The sequence below is a fragment of the Cimex lectularius genome, unplaced genomic scaffold (assembly GCF_000648675.2).
Source record: "Cimex lectularius strain Harlan isolate CLEC.00 unplaced genomic scaffold, Clec_2.1 scaffold114, whole genome shotgun sequence".
Classification (NCBI taxonomy): Eukaryota; Metazoa; Arthropoda; class Insecta; order Hemiptera; family Cimicidae; genus Cimex; species Cimex lectularius.
Genome location: NW_019392782.1, coordinates 758,195 through 775,514, shown reverse-complemented (window position 1 = coordinate 775,514; position 17,320 = coordinate 758,195). Strand labels below are relative to the sequence as shown.

At 32.8% G+C, this 17,320-nt stretch overlaps 1 protein-coding gene across 1 annotated transcript in view; it reads left to right on the top strand.

Moving 5' to 3' along the window:
* The window catches only part of LOC106666197 (glutamate receptor 1), a 127,508-nt gene extending 111,975 nt beyond the window's left edge, over nt 1–15,533 (top strand). The window contains exons 9-16 of the mRNA XM_024227765.1: nt 7,717–7,911; nt 7,971–8,185; nt 8,350–8,548; nt 9,713–9,957; nt 11,223–11,328; nt 11,381–11,518; nt 13,197–13,268; nt 14,954–15,533. Of these exons, the coding sequence (XP_024083533.1) occupies nt 7,717–7,911; nt 7,971–8,185; nt 8,350–8,548; nt 9,713–9,957; nt 11,223–11,328; nt 11,381–11,518; nt 13,197–13,268; nt 14,954–15,049 (1,266 nt within the window). The 3' untranslated portion in view covers nt 15,050–15,533. The remainder of the gene's footprint in view (nt 1–7,716; nt 7,912–7,970; nt 8,186–8,349; nt 8,549–9,712; nt 9,958–11,222; nt 11,329–11,380; nt 11,519–13,196; nt 13,269–14,953) is intronic.
* Nucleotides 15,534–17,320: the final 1,787 nt, after the last annotated feature.

Below are 17,320 nucleotides of genomic sequence, written 5' to 3'. Positions count from 1 at the left end.
TCAACATTATACAGGGTAATTAAGGTTTTTAGTTGAGATAAAAAAAGTCAATGGCACGAGCGGGATTCGAGGTTGAGATGGGAAGTTAGTGTCCGAGTGGATCGAGGTCACGATAGCTCAAGTGGTAGAGGAGCGGCGTTTCTAGCCGAAGATCGTGGGTTCGAATCCCGCTCGTGCCATTGATTTTTTTAGCTCAACTAAAAACCTTAATTAATTGTAATATATTAATTGGTCAAGCGGATCACAAAATTAGTGAATTATACAGGGTGTTACGGGGTTAAATGTCAATATGCTGTCATAGTAGATTCAGTAAATAAAAGGTAGTTCAGTGGCACTAGAACTAGATTTCTATCTTGTCTCTTTCCAGCGGTATTAATATTTTATTGATTTAAGAATAAAATCTTTTTACATATAATCGTAATTTCTCAACTTGAGAGCATTAAAATACATATCTGACCTTTATTTCGCAAACTACATTAAAGTTTCCACAAGATATCAAGATTTCCGTTGAAAAATTCGGGCTTCCGAATGCACAGTAGCCGCTCAATGAACAACAAATGTCCAAACCCATGATTTTTTTTAGAAATACTCAATTGTGGCTCGTGCAAGAACTTTTCGATCAAAATTTTGAGGTATGTCACCAAAGTTGTCTTATTTTATAAGTATTCCTAGGACATACTCATTTTTGCATTTTTTTTGGAAATTTTCTTAGTTAAATCTCCTTTACAAAGTTGAAAAACGTGATTCGACCCAGGGAGAGCAGCAACCCATGAACTTCGTCCATGTCATATTTTTAAAAAATCATTTACTAGTTGTAATCAAAAATGAGATATACGATATATATATTAATTTTTATTTGCTTAATATTTTTATATTATTCATGAATTTTTTAATTACGAATTTTTATTTTTATTTTTCATGTATATTTCTAAAATGTTACAGTATTCAGTACTTATTTTATTTTTATCTTTTATACATTAATATTTCTAATATTTTCTAAATTTATATACACATTCTCTTGATAAGTAAAAACAAAGGAAATATCAAAGTCTATTGTATAAATTGTAACCACAGGGGTTTCATGAAACAGGGCATGTAATTTACTTTTATTAATTGTTAATATTATTTATTATTTGATGGTTTGTTTATTTGTAATTTATAACAGCTGAAATAGAAGCAGAGGTCTGAACCGGAAACATAGAATACTCCTTACCGGATTAAGAATAGGTCATACCCGGTTGACACATGGTCACTTGCTCGTGGGCCAACCACCTCGCAGGTGCCTCCTATGCCGAGAAAGGTTACTCGATTTGTCCCTCATGATTGAAACGTGTCATGTCTTGGCTCTTTATAAGGTGCGAGTGGGGTTCTCGGTCACAGCGAGTTTCACGGTCCCTTTTCTGCTTTTTAGCCTCCAAAATATGTGTTATGTGATTCTGCGTATTGTATAAGTGAATGAAGTATCTCCACTGCCTCTCGAGCTGTGTGCGTGACTTAGGGCTAAAGTCAGAAACACACTTACCCGATGCTACGCCATGCGACGCTACCCGATGCTACCCGACGCAAATCCAAACTCCGATTTTCCATAAGGTTGCATTACCCCCGTGCACATCTACCCGATGCTACCCGACGCAAATCCAAACTCCGATTTTCCATAAGGTTGCATTACCCCCGTGCACATCTACCCGACGCTCTGCGATCCTCACTGTCAAGATTTTCGTCGGGACGCATCGAGTACAGTCGAAGACAAAAGAACCGGACACTCATATTTTTTTCAAACTGCATATATTATTGTCGTAAAATTAATTACAACATACTTATTTTAATATAAACCAAATTAACTGTGATTAAAAATTAATTAGTTTTTATTTAAAAAATTAATTTTAATGGTTTGGTAGAAAATTAATCAAAACACCGGAATACGATATCTTGATATAATGAATTTAACTAAAAATTTATTGTACTCGCTTCGGCGGTACATATACTAAAATTGGAAGAATTTATTACACGGTTTTCTCATAAAATTTAATTAACAATTTATTTCATAGTTTTGCTCGTAAAATTACGCCATTTTCGTCGGATAGCGTCAGAACAGGACACTCATATTTTTTGTAGTTTATTTCAAATTAAGTACATGTAATTTGGTCGTTATATTAATTACAACATGTTATTTTAATGTAAACCAAATTAAACGAGATCAAAAATGCATAAGTTTTTATAAACATTGTTTAATTATGATGGTTAGGAGTAACTTTATTTAAAAAAATTAAGTTTAACAAACAACTTATTAGATGGTTGTGCNGCTCAAGTGGTAGAGCAGCGGCGTATCAAGCCGAAGATCGTGGGTTCGAATCCCGCTCGTGACACTGACTTTTTTATCTCAACTAAAAACCTTAATTAATTATAATATATTAATTGGTCAAGAGGACCACGAAAACTAGTGAATGTTAATTTATAAATAATCATGGTTCAGTATGTAAATAGTACCATCATATTATGTATGACGTTTGGAAAAATGTTGCACAATTTTTACTTAAAAATATGTCTATAAATGAAAGATTCTTATATATTTAAATTTCTCTTTCCTCCCATGATCGAACTTTTTATTACAATGTGCAGTTTGTGACCGGGATTCTAAGTATCCGGTGTTTAAATCCTTGTCATATTTTCTGAAGATTAATTGTGTATTCCCGTGCTGCAGGCGGGTCCGGCCTTGTCGGCTGCGTGGCAGCTTTTAGCGTGGTGGTATCCGCTTGTACATTTCCCCAAATCCCTGCGTACCCTAGTACAAACTAAGCGATGTTTATTTAATGATGGTAATGTAGGAACAATGCGACGAGTATTACAATTAAATATTTATTATCAATGTTTTTTAAATATCTGACAATAACCCTAGATAGTTATTGGTTTACTGCGGTTTTAGAACTGATCAGCTGTTTGTTATCTATTTTGTATTATATATGCGTTTCAATGCGCACTGACGGCTCTTTCTCGTTGCGTATAAAAACTATCAGGTAAGTTGAACAATTTTTAAGGTCTCGAGGAGCCTGTGCTTGATGTGCTTTCCTCCTCACCCACATATGGCCGATATAACCAGAAAGCAAAATAGTGAGTTATTGCATACAAGTACAAGTTTTTCCAGGAGATTACAGTTCATTTGAGCGTGTTAAGGTCTAAATTACGCTTGTTTTTGATGTACACAACGTACATGTCAACTGACCCAATTAAAATATCGATATTAGTCTAAATTCACTAATTTCGTGGTCCGCTTGACCAATTAATATATTATAATTTGAGTTGAGATATTATAGTATAATTAATTATTAATTGAGAATTAATATATTATAGTATAATTAGTTGAGATAAAAAAGCCAATAGCACGAGCGGGATTCGAACCCACGATCTTCGGCTAGATACGCTGCTGCTCTACCACTTGAGCTATCGTGACCTCGATCCACTCGGACCCCAACTTCCCATCTCAACCTACGACCTTTCGAATTTTCCCGTTTTTTTGCCATTTTGTAAATGTTGTGTAATCACGATTCGATTCTCAGCGACATTTTAAGTGGCCACAGGGAGCTGTTAGTGAATATAATCCATTATATTTAGTGGTCTGTGGACCAAATTACTTCATTCAATTAATTAATCTTTTTATGTAAGGTTTTGGTTGAAATGAATCGCATAAACCCCGCTCGTGACACTAATATTTTCATTTCAACCAAAATGTTACATAAAAAGATTAATTAATTGAAATTAGTAATTGGGTCAATATACTAATAAATATAATGTGATTAGTGACCGTTTGTCTATGATTATTCAGAAATCGTGAGATGCGGTCTGGTGTGACGTAGGTTTCTGAAAAACATTTTCTTTATCGTGCCAACGTTTCGATCTTTATTGAGATCATCTACAGGGCCTGGGTTTTACAAACATTGTTTAAATTTAACAAAAACATGTAGGATGTAAAAAAAAGTGAATTTATACAACGCAAAAAAAATTACTTTTTTTTATATTAATTCATATAAAGATCGAAACGCTGGCACGATAAAGAAAATGTTTTTCTGAAACCTATGTCACACCAGACCGCATCTCACGATTTCTGAATAATCATCGACAAACGGTCACTAATCACATTATATTCATTGACCCTATTACTAATTTCAATTAATTAATCTTTTTATGTAAAATTTTGGTTTTGAATACGAAGTATATAGGCATTGTAGGGAACTGGCAGAATAAACTCGCTCAACTTAGGGCTTAGGAATAAAAAGGTCTCGAGGATACTTGTTTTAACGCAGACATCGTACAGGCCTAGTTCATTGTGGTATATGTATCTAAGAGATATATTGGTTGAAATAGTGTTAAAGTATCAAGTATTCTTATATTTCCTGTGTACATTCCACTGACCCACTAAAAATTCCGATCGACGTTTCCACATAAATACACTTCGAAATTAAAAACGTTCATGGCGCTACGGTCTTTGAATAATCTATATATTGGATTTTATCTTCGCTTTTCGAATTAATTTAATTAATTATTCATTTTATCTAAGGTTTTTGGTTGAGATGAAAAATTGGTGTCATGAGCGGGATTCGAACCCACGTCCTTCGCCTCAATACGCCGCTGCTCTAACCTGTTGAGCTATCTGCTTATTGAGCCGAAGGTCCTGGGTTCAAACCCCACTCATGACACTAATTTTTCTTCTCAACCTTATAAAAAGATTAATCAATTGAAATGATTAATATGGTCAATTATGACCACTAAGCAAATATGGATTAAGATAAATTAAGATTAATTAGTTTATTAAATTCACTAATTTCGTGGTCCGCTTGACCAATTAATATATTACAATTAATGAAGATTTTAAGTAGAGATAAAAAAGTCAATGGCACGAGCGGGATTCGAACCCACGATCTTCGGCTTGATACGCCGCTGCTCTACCACTTGAGCTATCGTGACCTCAATCCACTCGGACACCAACTTCCCATCTCAACCGCACCTTTTGAATTTTCTTTCTTTTTTTTGCCATTTTTCATTAATTCATTAATTAATTTGAAAGTTCTACGCTGCTTTTCATGTAGATATCGTACATGCCTGTCTACTCCCTTGAACCACCGGTGTAACACGAAATTAAAATAGTTCATTATTGTAATTATACGTATGATCTTTTGTCTCATTTTTATAGTTTTTGTAAGAGATATCAGTTAAGTTTAAGTTATAAAGTCTCATGTATGCTTGTGTTTGATGTAGATATGGCCCATACTATTCATCCAAATAACACAACATTATTACCTTCTGGTAGGTTTTTATTGTTGTAAACATGTAATTGATTATGATTTTATTTGTTACTAAAGTTTTTTTAGGATATAACAATATTATTGAACTAGCGTTAAGATCTGAAGTATGCTTGCCTTTGGTGTTGAATCGTACATGCCATTGGCCTAATTATATGGCCGCTATATTCAAAGTCCAATTAGTACAATGTTGTAGCGAAGTCCTGATGGAATTTTTGCTTTACTTTTTTAACTGTTTTCTAAGAGATAATAGTTTACTTCAACTTGGAGTTTCATGTATGTTTGTTTTTAATGTAGACTACTTATGTACCTTTATAAAATACTATATAGCTCGAAATCATTAGAGCCCATTATTGAGACAAGCCATTACATAACTTTTATGGTATTTGTATGAGATATCGATTCAGTTGAACAATTTGAAAGTTTCAATTATCCTAGTTTTTTTATTCATTGTACATGCAGAACCAGCTACCTCAAACACTGATTTAACATAAAATAACAAAATTTATGTGTCAAAAATTCATTCAATTCATCCAACTATTCATTAGCACTATTTGTTAGATATTATTGCACAATTATTATTAAAACCATAAGGTTTTTACTTTCTTTTATTCTGCTGGTTTTGAAATAAAACTGAAAGGATACGCCCGGTTTACTGGATTACTCAAACTAGTCCCTATAGTGTTTAAATTTGACATTTTGTCTTGTATCTATTCAGAAATGTATGTTTATTTCTTTCCCAAAATAGTTGAGTTTACTTAACACCAATTTAATGTTCGCAAGTGTCACACATTTCGCCTTTTTTTTTTAATATCTAGCTCACCTAAGGTCCACATTTCTCGGGCCGTGCACAATGCTGGCCGCTCCTCAAAATGTGCTGTTCAATAAATAGGACCAAGAGGTTCCCCATTCGACCCGCAAGAGCTCAGACGATGTCGGAAAGAGGACGCTACCTCTGAGCATTTTCCGAAAACAGCTCGCAAACCGTTAATAGTTTAATTAAAAATATTAGTAAAAAACTGAATTTTTTAAAGTCGGACTTTTATAGTTGATAAAACGTTATTTGAACCTGTAAGGAAAGCTGGGGTTAAAGGAGACTAGCTAAAAATCGTGTTTTATAGAAAAAGCTCGTTCATTCTATGTCCGTGAGAATGCAGCCACTGTCCTTCAGCCAGCAAAACGTTCAATTTATTTATCAAAATTTCATTTTCTCATAATAATTTATTTTGGAAATGTTCTTAATGTATTGGACATTTAAGTCTCAAGCCTAGCTAAATTGGCAGAAACGAGATAAAGCACTTTTTAAGTACTGCACTTTTCGTCTGTTTTTTCTAAATATTTGTCCAACCCATTTTACCTTCTACATATTTCATTATATTACAAAATGGTTATAACAAAAATTAGATCGTGTATATTTATTTGTCAATATTTTTTATGTAAGATGGAAAATTTTCTCCTTTTTAGTTTTCTTGTCATTCAGGTTTTGGTTGATTGTTGTTCTCACCACCTGGGAAACGTACAATTAGTACAAGCCTATGGATGACTGTGGTATCTATTTGACTATTTGTCCGGCCGAATATTTTTTTGTGGAATACTTTGCTGCTAGCGTGGTGACACAACTCACTTATGTCACCAGCTTGGCGTCACAAGTCTTCTGCTACAACACACTCATGTCGCCAACTTGTCGTCACAGTTCTGGTGATACAACTCACTCATGTCGCCAACTTGTCGTCACAATTCTGGTGATATAACTCACTCATATGACTAATTTGACGTCACGATTCTGGTGAAACAACTCACTCATGTCGCCAACTTGTCGTCACAATTCTGGTGAAACAACTCACTCATATGACTAATTTGACGTCACGATTCTGGTGAAACAACTCACTCATGTCACCAACTTGACGTCTCAATTCTTCTGTTACAACTCATGCTTGTCACCGACTTGACGTTTCAATTTTTCTGTTACAATTCACTCATGTCTCCTACTGGACGTCACGATTCTGGCGAAACAACTCACTATATGACCAATTTGACGTCACGTGTCTGGTGAAACAACTCACTTATGTCACCAGCTTGACTTCACAAGTCTTCTGCTACAACTCACTCATGTTTTAACTTGTCGTCACAATTCTGGTGAAACAACTCACTCGTATCTCCAACTTGACATCACAATTCTGATGAAACAATTCACTCATATGACCAACTTGATGTCACGAGTCTACTGACACAACTCACTCGTGTCGCCATCTTGTAGTCACGAGTTTGGTGAAACAACTCACTCATGTGAGCAACTTGATGAAACAACTCATCATGCCGCCGAGTTGGCGTCATCCCCAGTGAATATATTGAAACCAATTTGAATTTATTAAGTATATTGATTTTATACTCAATAGTTTATTTAATTTAAATGCCTTTACAGGAAGCTGACATGGCAATAGCTTCGATGACAATTACCTCAGAGAGAGAAAGGGTTATAGATTTCAGCAAGCCGTTCATGTCTCTGGGAATCAGCATCATGATCAAGAAACCTGTCAAGCAGAAGCCAGGCGTGTTCAGTTTTCTCAACCCCCTGTCCAAAGAAATCTGGGTCTGCGTTATATTTTCCTACATAGGGGTATGTCATGTTCAATCTAAGTGTTACGGGTCATTTATTTTTTTCTTAAAACATTTCAGGTGAGCATAGTGTTGTTCATCGTGTCAAGATTTTCTCCGTATGAGTGGAGATTGTTGAGCTATGGAGACGAAGCACACCACCACGGTTTGCACCACACGGTTCCACCGGGTCCGGCAAACGCGGCCAACGTACTTGCAAACGATTTCAGCATCATGAACAGCCTTTGGTTCTCTCTGGGTGCATTTATGCAACAAGGGTGCGACATATCGCCGAGGTAAACTTATCCACTTTCTTCTTTAAACCCTAAACTATTGGCTATAAATTGACAAGGTATTATGTCTACAAACTTGATAAATATTTCATTTCTTTGCTATACGCCTATTATCTATAAAAATTACCGTCCTATTTTGTATTAATTTTTTTTATTTTTTATTACAGATCTATATCAGGAAGGATTGTAGGAAGCGTATGGTGGTTCTTTACACTCATACTTATTTCATCTTATACTGCCAACTTAGCTGCTTTTCTCACTGTCGAGAGGATGGTCGCACCTATAAACTCACCAGAAGATCTAGCATCTCAAACCGAAGTACAATATGGCACACTTTATCACGGCTCGACATGGGATTTCTTTAGGGTAAAATTTATTTAAAAAAAAAAATAATTTTCGTCAGATCATAACTGTATTTGTTAAACTTTGTGTAGAACGTTATTGATTATTAAGTCCATTAGAGTTCATGGTCGGATTGACCAAATAACTTCTTTCAATTAATTAATGTGAGGTATTGGTTGAGATAAAACGGCAAAATAAAGTTGAAAAATGGCAAAAACGAGGGAAAATTCGAAAGGTGGGTTGAGATGAGAACTTGGTGTCCGAGTGGATCGAAGTCACCATAGTTCAAGTGGTAGAGCAGCGGCGTACTTAGCCGAAGGTCGTGGGTTCGAATCCCGCTCGTGTCACTGACTTTTTTGTCCCAACCAATATCTTACATAAAGATTAATTAATTGAAATAAGACATTGATTATTATTGTCATTCTTTCTTACCAATCTCACTTTATTTTCAGGCCTGTTTGTTTTCGGTAGTTCACATAACATAACACAGTTTACACCATAAAAAATTGTTCAATTATAAAAACTCATATGGGCTTTGTTATCTGCAAATCTACTGAAGATTAGAGATCGACAGAGTGTTTGATAAAAAAACTATGAATTGATTGCTGTTTTCAAATTTTAGTTTTTATTGCACTTTCATTTAAGATTGGTGTTCCATTTTATTGAACTTTAAAGCGCTTTTGTTTATATTTTTTATTTGTAGATTGATTAGTAAAATATTTTTCACCTCTGAACTCCTCCTCTGCCGATCTGGCTGTTTACCTTTATATTCAGTTATCAAATTTGTTAATCCTTTCCATTTTTGACAAACTTGTAAAATAATACTTATAACCTACTATACAGTTAATTATATTATACCTATGTTTTATAGCAGGAAAGCCTCATGGCATGTTTGTTTGGTACCGTCAAACGATTTTCCTACATCAGTTGTTAATTCAATCTTTTCATCAGTTTTTACTGTGATTACTAAATTATTAATTTCGCAAAGATAGAATTTGTAGAATTACCGAAAAATACAAATGCTTTAAAATTGTCTTAAGGCCTTTTCCAGTTTGGCCTTCAGTCCTCTAGGCGTTACTGATGAATTTCTTGATTTTCTGGAATGCACTACACTCAAATAAATTATTATGTTTCATGTTACAGTTGATTAATATTAGACTTTGAATGATTGCCTTGTGTCTTTTGCAGAAATCGCAAATCACGCTTTACAGCAAGATGTGGGAGTTCATGAACTCTAGGTCGCACGTCTTCGTTCGGACGTACGACGAAGGAATAAAGCGAGTGAGACAGTCGAAAGGAAAGTACGCGTTGCTTATAGAATCGCCGAAGAACGATTACATTAACGAGAGGGAGCCGTGCGACACGATGAAAGTCGGCAGGAATCTAGATGCAAAAGGTTTCGGCGTCGCGACTCCTCTGGGATCTCCTTTAAGGTAATTTTTCAATATGTCCAACATTGCTTTAATATATTTCGTCTAAGTAATAATAATAAAAAATTGTATAAAACGTAAAATTGATTTGATAAAAAAAAAGATTCTTTCAGAAATTATTTGGAAATAGTGAAATGCGGTCTGGTATGAGGTAGGTTTTAGAAAAACATTTTCTTTATCGTGTCAACGTTTCGATCTTTATTGAGATCATCTTCAGGACTCAAAGTGTTTGTTTTCTGCGTAATTGTGTCATTATTGTGTGTCGTGTGAGGGTACTCTCAACACGACGCACATGACACAATCACGTAGAAAACAAACACTTTGAGCTCTGAAGAAGATCTCAATAAAGGTCGAAACGTTGGCACGATAAAGAAAATGTTTTTCTAAAACTTATGTCATGCCGGACCGCTTTTCACTATTTCCAAATAAATTAACTAACGGTCACTAAACATCACACATTTTTTCAATACTTACTGAAAATTCTCTAATGCATAAACATATTATTGTTTACATTAATATTTTTAGTGTCAATTTAATTTTTTGTATTATTATTCTCAAATATCGTGAGATGCCGTCTCACGATATCTGAATAACTATCGATTAACGGTCACTAATCTCTACACATTATTCTCAAATAATATTTCATAAATCAATATTGAATCTTGTATATTCATTTGGACTACAATTTCATTTTTCGAAATGGATAGGAATTTGTTCATTTGTCTTTTTCTTTATGAATGTACAACTTTGAGGTAGCTCAAAAAAGGAACATTATCCTAACCCTATCCTAACTCTTGCAAACCATATTTTTACCCAATAAAATGTCTATAGCCCAAAACCATATTCATGTTAAAAAAATAAGTTGACTTTTATTCGAAATAAATCATTCAGTTCACGTACAAGTTTGCATCATAAACTTGTTTTAATAATACTTGTCTAGACTTGTCTTTGGTGAGGGTGATTTGATCATTAACTTAATATGATGAAGTAATAATATCAAATAACAAACACGAACAAAATGCAGGTTGTTGATTTTGAATATTATTATATTATTAAAATCTTTCAGTTAATTAAGGTTTTTAATTGAGATAAAAAAGTAAGTGTCACGAGCGGGATTGGAACCCATGATCGTCGGCTAGATACGCCGCTGCTGTACCACTTGAGCTATCGTGACCTCGATCCACTCGGACACTAACTTCCCATCTCAACCCCACCTTATGAATTTTCCCTCCTTTTTGCCATTATTAATAATATAATTTCTTTTACAGGGAAGTAGTTAATTTAGCGGTCCTGTCGTTGATCGAGACGGGAGAACTTGCAAAACTGAAAAACAAATGGTGGTACGATAGAACAGAGTGCAAACACGGCGATAAGGTAAAATTAAAAGTAAAAAAAATCAACTTATTTACTAACACAACATTTTCAGGACACATCGAGAAACGAATTGTCGTTGAGCAACGTTGCAGGGATATTCTACATATTGATAGGCGGACTCATTCTCGCCATGGCTGTTGCTCTTCTTGAATTTTGCTATAAATCTCACACAGAAGCAACACGAGCAAAAGTAAGTAGCGGTTTAGTAATGGATAAAAAAAAAACCAAATAGGTTTATTATTGTTCAGGTTTATTTTTCTGATCGAAATACGTATAAGTTCTATCTTATTCTAAGAAGCTGACTACAAGGAGCCAAACAGAATTTAGACACTGATAAAGTTTTATCATTCAAAGAACAAGTCACATTTTGGAAATTTTAAGTAAAGATTATGTATTCATTTATTTACCTTTGATTTTTTCCCCCGGCCGGCTATCTGCCTGGGCTATTGCCAGCACCTTACATTTCTTCCACCTCACGTTTAAAAATATATATATATATATTTTTTTTTTTAAGTTATCTTTTCTGTAGGAAGTCTGGCAATCTTTCTGGTTATGTTCTGGGACGTTATTTCTACATTTTTAGCCATCCCACACGTGGCGAAAAGAGGGTTCTCGATATTCCTCTGAAGACGCGCCCTCGTTCACGCTAATAAATACATTTATACATTAAGTACAATTAAAATTACAATTAATCTAAAATATTAACCTAGGTTGGTAGGTTTATGGGGCACTCGATATTCCACCATAGACCCACACTACTATCGCACTAATAAATACATTCACTCAAACAGTAACCAATCATTCTGTATTTACAAATTTAAAAAATGCGGAGCCACTGGCGCATTTAAAATTACAACAGTGCCTCCGCCTGTTCACTCTAAAAGATATTATAGCCTAATATACTAACCTAAATTGGTGGGTCTTTGGAGTACTCGATATTCCTGCATATCCCACCCATACACACTCACTTTCGCGCCAATAAATACATTCATACTATCCAAAATACTCAAAGAGATATCTATCCTAGTTTGGTGGGTCTGTGGTGTACTTGATATTCCTGCACAACCCACCCATACACACTCACTTTCGCGCCAATAAATACATTCATTCTACCCAAAACACACAAAGAGATATCTATCCTAGATCGGTGGGTCTGTGGTGTACTCGATATTCCGACCACTCATACACTCACACATTCTCGCCAATAAATACACTCACTTCAGGTAGAAAAACGAGACCACGTGTAGAGAAGCTTTTACCTTAGATATTAGTGAAACTATGAAACTGATATTGACCTGTAGTTTGCCTTTTTTTTTTTATTAGAAAATCTGGAAAGATTCCGCTGTACATAATTTTATTTATTAAGTTTCATAATGATGGGCCAACAATACCCGATGAACACTTTAAAATTTTTGATACCAGGCCAAAATAGTAATTGATTGAACTGTTAATGAATAAATTACGGCCGTTTCTACCTCTGTAAGAATTCAAAGAAGAAAAATTTGAAACGTTTATATAAAATTAAATTTTATGTTTTTGGTGTATAATACGATAGATTCTTTTTGCCACATTTTCATTTATGAATTATTATACAAAATAATTTATTAAATTAATTTGGAGTTTTGGCAGTATTGGTGTATTGATTTCATCGTATTGTTTTCGTTTAGAGTTTATTATTTTCCACCTTATTTTTTTTCGGTTTTCCACCCTTAAAATGACACAGCCATCAGTATTTTAGCGTTGCTGAGTTTTTCTTATTCCGACCTTAATTAACGGTCCGTACAGGACCTCTTTATACGGACTAGTGTAATTTCTCTTTGTAACACACGAATTTCAAAATTTTAAATTTTAAACCTCTTGATTTTCAGATACCCCTTTCGGACGCTATGAAAGCCAAAGCCCGTCTGACCATCGGCGGGAGAGAGTACGACAATACCAGAGTAAGTATGCCCTCTAGGGAGCACAACACTTTTAAAAGAGAATATCACATTTCCTTTTAAAAAACCAAAATTCGCCAAATTTGATCTGTGAGTCCAATATATGTCAATACTGTAAAGTCAATCATAGCTGATGTATTTTATAATAGATGTTCTTTTGTAAACAAAAAAAAAGCAAAAGCTTTAATCATATATCAATTAATATTTATCATTATTATAATATAATTACAAAGTATATATTAATATTTGAAATAATTATGGAAAGAATCATATTTTAACTTTGAAATCACAATACATATTTATTTAATATAAAAATATTGGTGATTCTTTCAATAATTATTTGCCTTAATACAGGCTAAATTAAGTTAAATAATATTTTAAAATGTAGATGCATGACTATGCATAGTAGTAAGATTGCCTGCCTTAATAAAAATTACTAACAATCTACACAATAATTATTTAAAACAATATAACTTTAGATAAAATACAAAATTTAAATTTTTTATGTATAAGCATGTTACAAGTTTTCAAGTCAAAAAAATATGACAGTACGCTTCTTGTACGAATACATTCAATATTATGTATTTTTGGTATAATTTTTGATCGGATTTTTAATCGAAAAAAATTGGTTTAAAAAAATAAAATGTATAAAGCTGTGTTATTCAATGTAACATTCGAACATTGCTCAGTCTTTTAAATGTTGTACAATATTGGTTTTTTTCAACTTTCTTACTATATCTTTCTTATTTTTAATTTTATTTTTTTCACCCTTTCATGTTATCTTTATTTTTTTCCTTTTTACTCTTTCGAAATATTGTGCATACCGATTTTTATGTTGAGTTGTACGGGATAGAGTAATAAAGTTGCATGGCGTACAACAGGCAAATAGAATAAAGCAAAGAGGGCTTTTTATCATAGTGAGTACAAATTATTCAACCAAGCTTTTTCTAAGCATGCAGCCATTTTAACGTCTTTAACTTAATGTCTTTAAGTTCAGACGTTAAGCAAATAAAAAAAAAAAAAATGCAACGCAAACAAAAACGTCTTTAACCTACTGTACAAATACATCTTCATTATTTTGATGAAGCATGTATAACAGTCTGCATGGTTTCGATTTATTATTTATTTATTTGTAAATTAAAAGAAAAATAAATTTAAATGAACTGTTTTTTTTGTTTTTTTCAGAATCTATTGACAAAATTTAAATGTTTATAATGATTTCAGATTTGTAACATTTTTTGTACATTGTTTATATTGTCTTCTTATAAAAATAATGTCTTCTCAATAAAGAAAATGCTTATTTTTTACCAATTCTTGAAAGGTTTAAAATTTTTCTGCACGATTTTGATTTTTTTTATGATACGCTTTAGAGCTTTTTCTATGAACACTTTTCGTTAAATCGTGCTACCTTGTTATGTTAAATTTTTTTTGCTCTTATTTATTGCTTGCTTCAGCATGGAACTTGTGGCATCAGAAAGACGATTAGCCTTGTTTGCATTAACGCTTTGCGCGGAGGGGCATGATAAAGAAAAATAAAAAAACGGACTGCAAGAGAAAAAAGTGTGCCAGGACAAGCGCAGGATAGTCGATTGCATTCGCTTTTGTCTGTATGCCCCACCAGGCCCATCCGAATTGCCCTTTGAATTAAACGTTGTTTGTCTTTCTTGTTTTCTGTTTGTTCAATATAGAAACGAGACACCCTCTTTCAGTACTATTCGTCGGGAAACGCAATAAACCAGCCTGAAAGCGACCAGCTGCACAGCAACACACACACCCAGGTGTGATCCGCTACGTCAGATATTTACTGAAATCACAAAGTGCCAAGAGAGTGCGTGCTATCATAGTTTTAAAACTATTCTGACTTAAATGAAAAAAAACCCTGAATTTATGGTCAATGTGAAGTGATAAAACGGCCGACTGGCCGTGTGACACAAATTTCTAAAAAAAATCCATGTGATAATGTACTTTAGTAAAATTTAAAAGTGGAATATTTTATGTTTTCAATTTTGTCATTATTGTAAGCAAGTGTGTACAATACTCATATTAGTAGATTCCTTGTGTTACCGAGATCTGATTTCTACCATAAGTACCATGTATAGGGATGTCATTTCCTTAAATGTTCAAAATTATTTATTGACAATGTTTTACATGTGTCCTTTGTTTCGTTAAAAATCAAATGTCATTGTTAAGAGAGAAATTGAAGAAATGATACCAGCGTAAATTTTTTTCTTAATTAGGACAAATTGTATTGCAACACTTTTTTAAATCTAAGAACAAAAATTATAACTATTCCAAATTTGTAATGTCTAAATATTTATTGAATTTTGTCACCAGTAGGGCAAAAATACTTCAAGCTAAAAAAAAAAACTATAAAAAAACTACATTTAGTATAAGTTAAAGCTAAACTTGATTTTCTTACATTTTTATATCTTTTAGTTCAGATAAAAACGTAACAAAATTATCAATCAAATTTGTATTTAATTATATAAATTTAAGGCATCAGTTTTCCAAACGAATAACGCTTTTTTTATTTATATATTTAAATCCTCTTCAACTCGATGGATTTCTAATTACATACTCTTTGCGTTATTATGAGAGCCTTTATTTTTTTAAGTATTAAACCTCAATATTTTACCTTTTTTCAAGATACTTTTCAAGCATTTTTATTAGTCTAAAAATTGGTTTAGTTTTTCGAAAGCCAGTCCCAGTTGGCCTATTGCAAACAGGCTTTTTTTACAGAGCAAACTAGGAATTCGTAGCTAGGTTTTTTTTATAAAGTCTAGATTGATTATTATAAGGTATAAACAAAATTTATAATAAAATGTTCACTTCTTTATGAAAGAAATATATTTTTTTTTAATTTTAGGATTTTTTGTAAAAGATTTTTAGTTGATATACTCTAAAAAATTATATATCAATCAAGATGATGCAGAATTTTGTAGAAAACTGGATTTACACGGGTTACCGGTTTTATAGACCATTTTGTTTTAGATATTTGTATACGCTTCATCATTTTAGATTTTGATATAAAATCTTGCAATTTTCTGTACCATTTTCTCAAATTCTTTTTGACCTATTACATCCTATCTATTTTATATTTAAAATTGTTATAAATAATTTTTCCTTTCCCCCACTAAAGTTGTGACAACCATTTACGCGATATTTTTATAATTATACAAATATTTTTCTCCTCCTGGATTCTTTTAAAGAGAGTGCATACAACAAATGTTTGTTATTGTTCTTCAAAATGCAAAATTAATTAGATCAATATGAGCAAGTTTAAAAAAAATTCTAAGATAGTTCTTTTGATCAACTTATTTGTCTATTCTTGCTCTACGTAAAAACCAAAACATTGGCATTTTTTGTAACATTTTCTTATAATTTATTTACTTTACTAAATTCTTGCAATTTAGAGTTGTAGTTAGATGAATTTAAAAACAGTGATTCGTATTTTTTCCTAAAATTGTGACAATTTTTTACAATATGTTCTTATATTCAAAAAAATCCTTTTCCCCTGCCGTTTCTTTTCGATACAATTTTTAGCTTTCTCTTCTTCTACCAAATGAAAAAAAAAAATCAGATAAAAAATCTTAAGACCTTTGTTCAACAAAAAAAAATTTTCTTCGCTTCTCGTTTAAAAGAATTTCCTTGTCAAAATCGTCGTCCAAAACGAAAAAAATCGATTTATCATTTTGACGTGTTTTGGAGAAAAAAGTATGGAAACTTTAACTAATCAGACTATTCTTGCTAGTTTTGTCAGACACCTTTCCAACAGGAATGATAGTACGTATTTTTTTTCTCTTTCGTGACTTTGTACCAGTAAAGCCCAACCAAAGAATATATTTATAATCTATATATAAAAATATAGATTACTGCTTTGTCAGAAAAGTGGTTGCTACCCTCTTAATATTGTCATATGTCATGCTGTCATGTTTTCAGAGATAACATAAATTATTAAGAGTAACATAGTTAACTTAAAAAATAATTTAATAAATTGAAAATCAGTTTATTATGTTTTGTTTTTAATTAACAACATAAGCAAGATTTTCTAATAT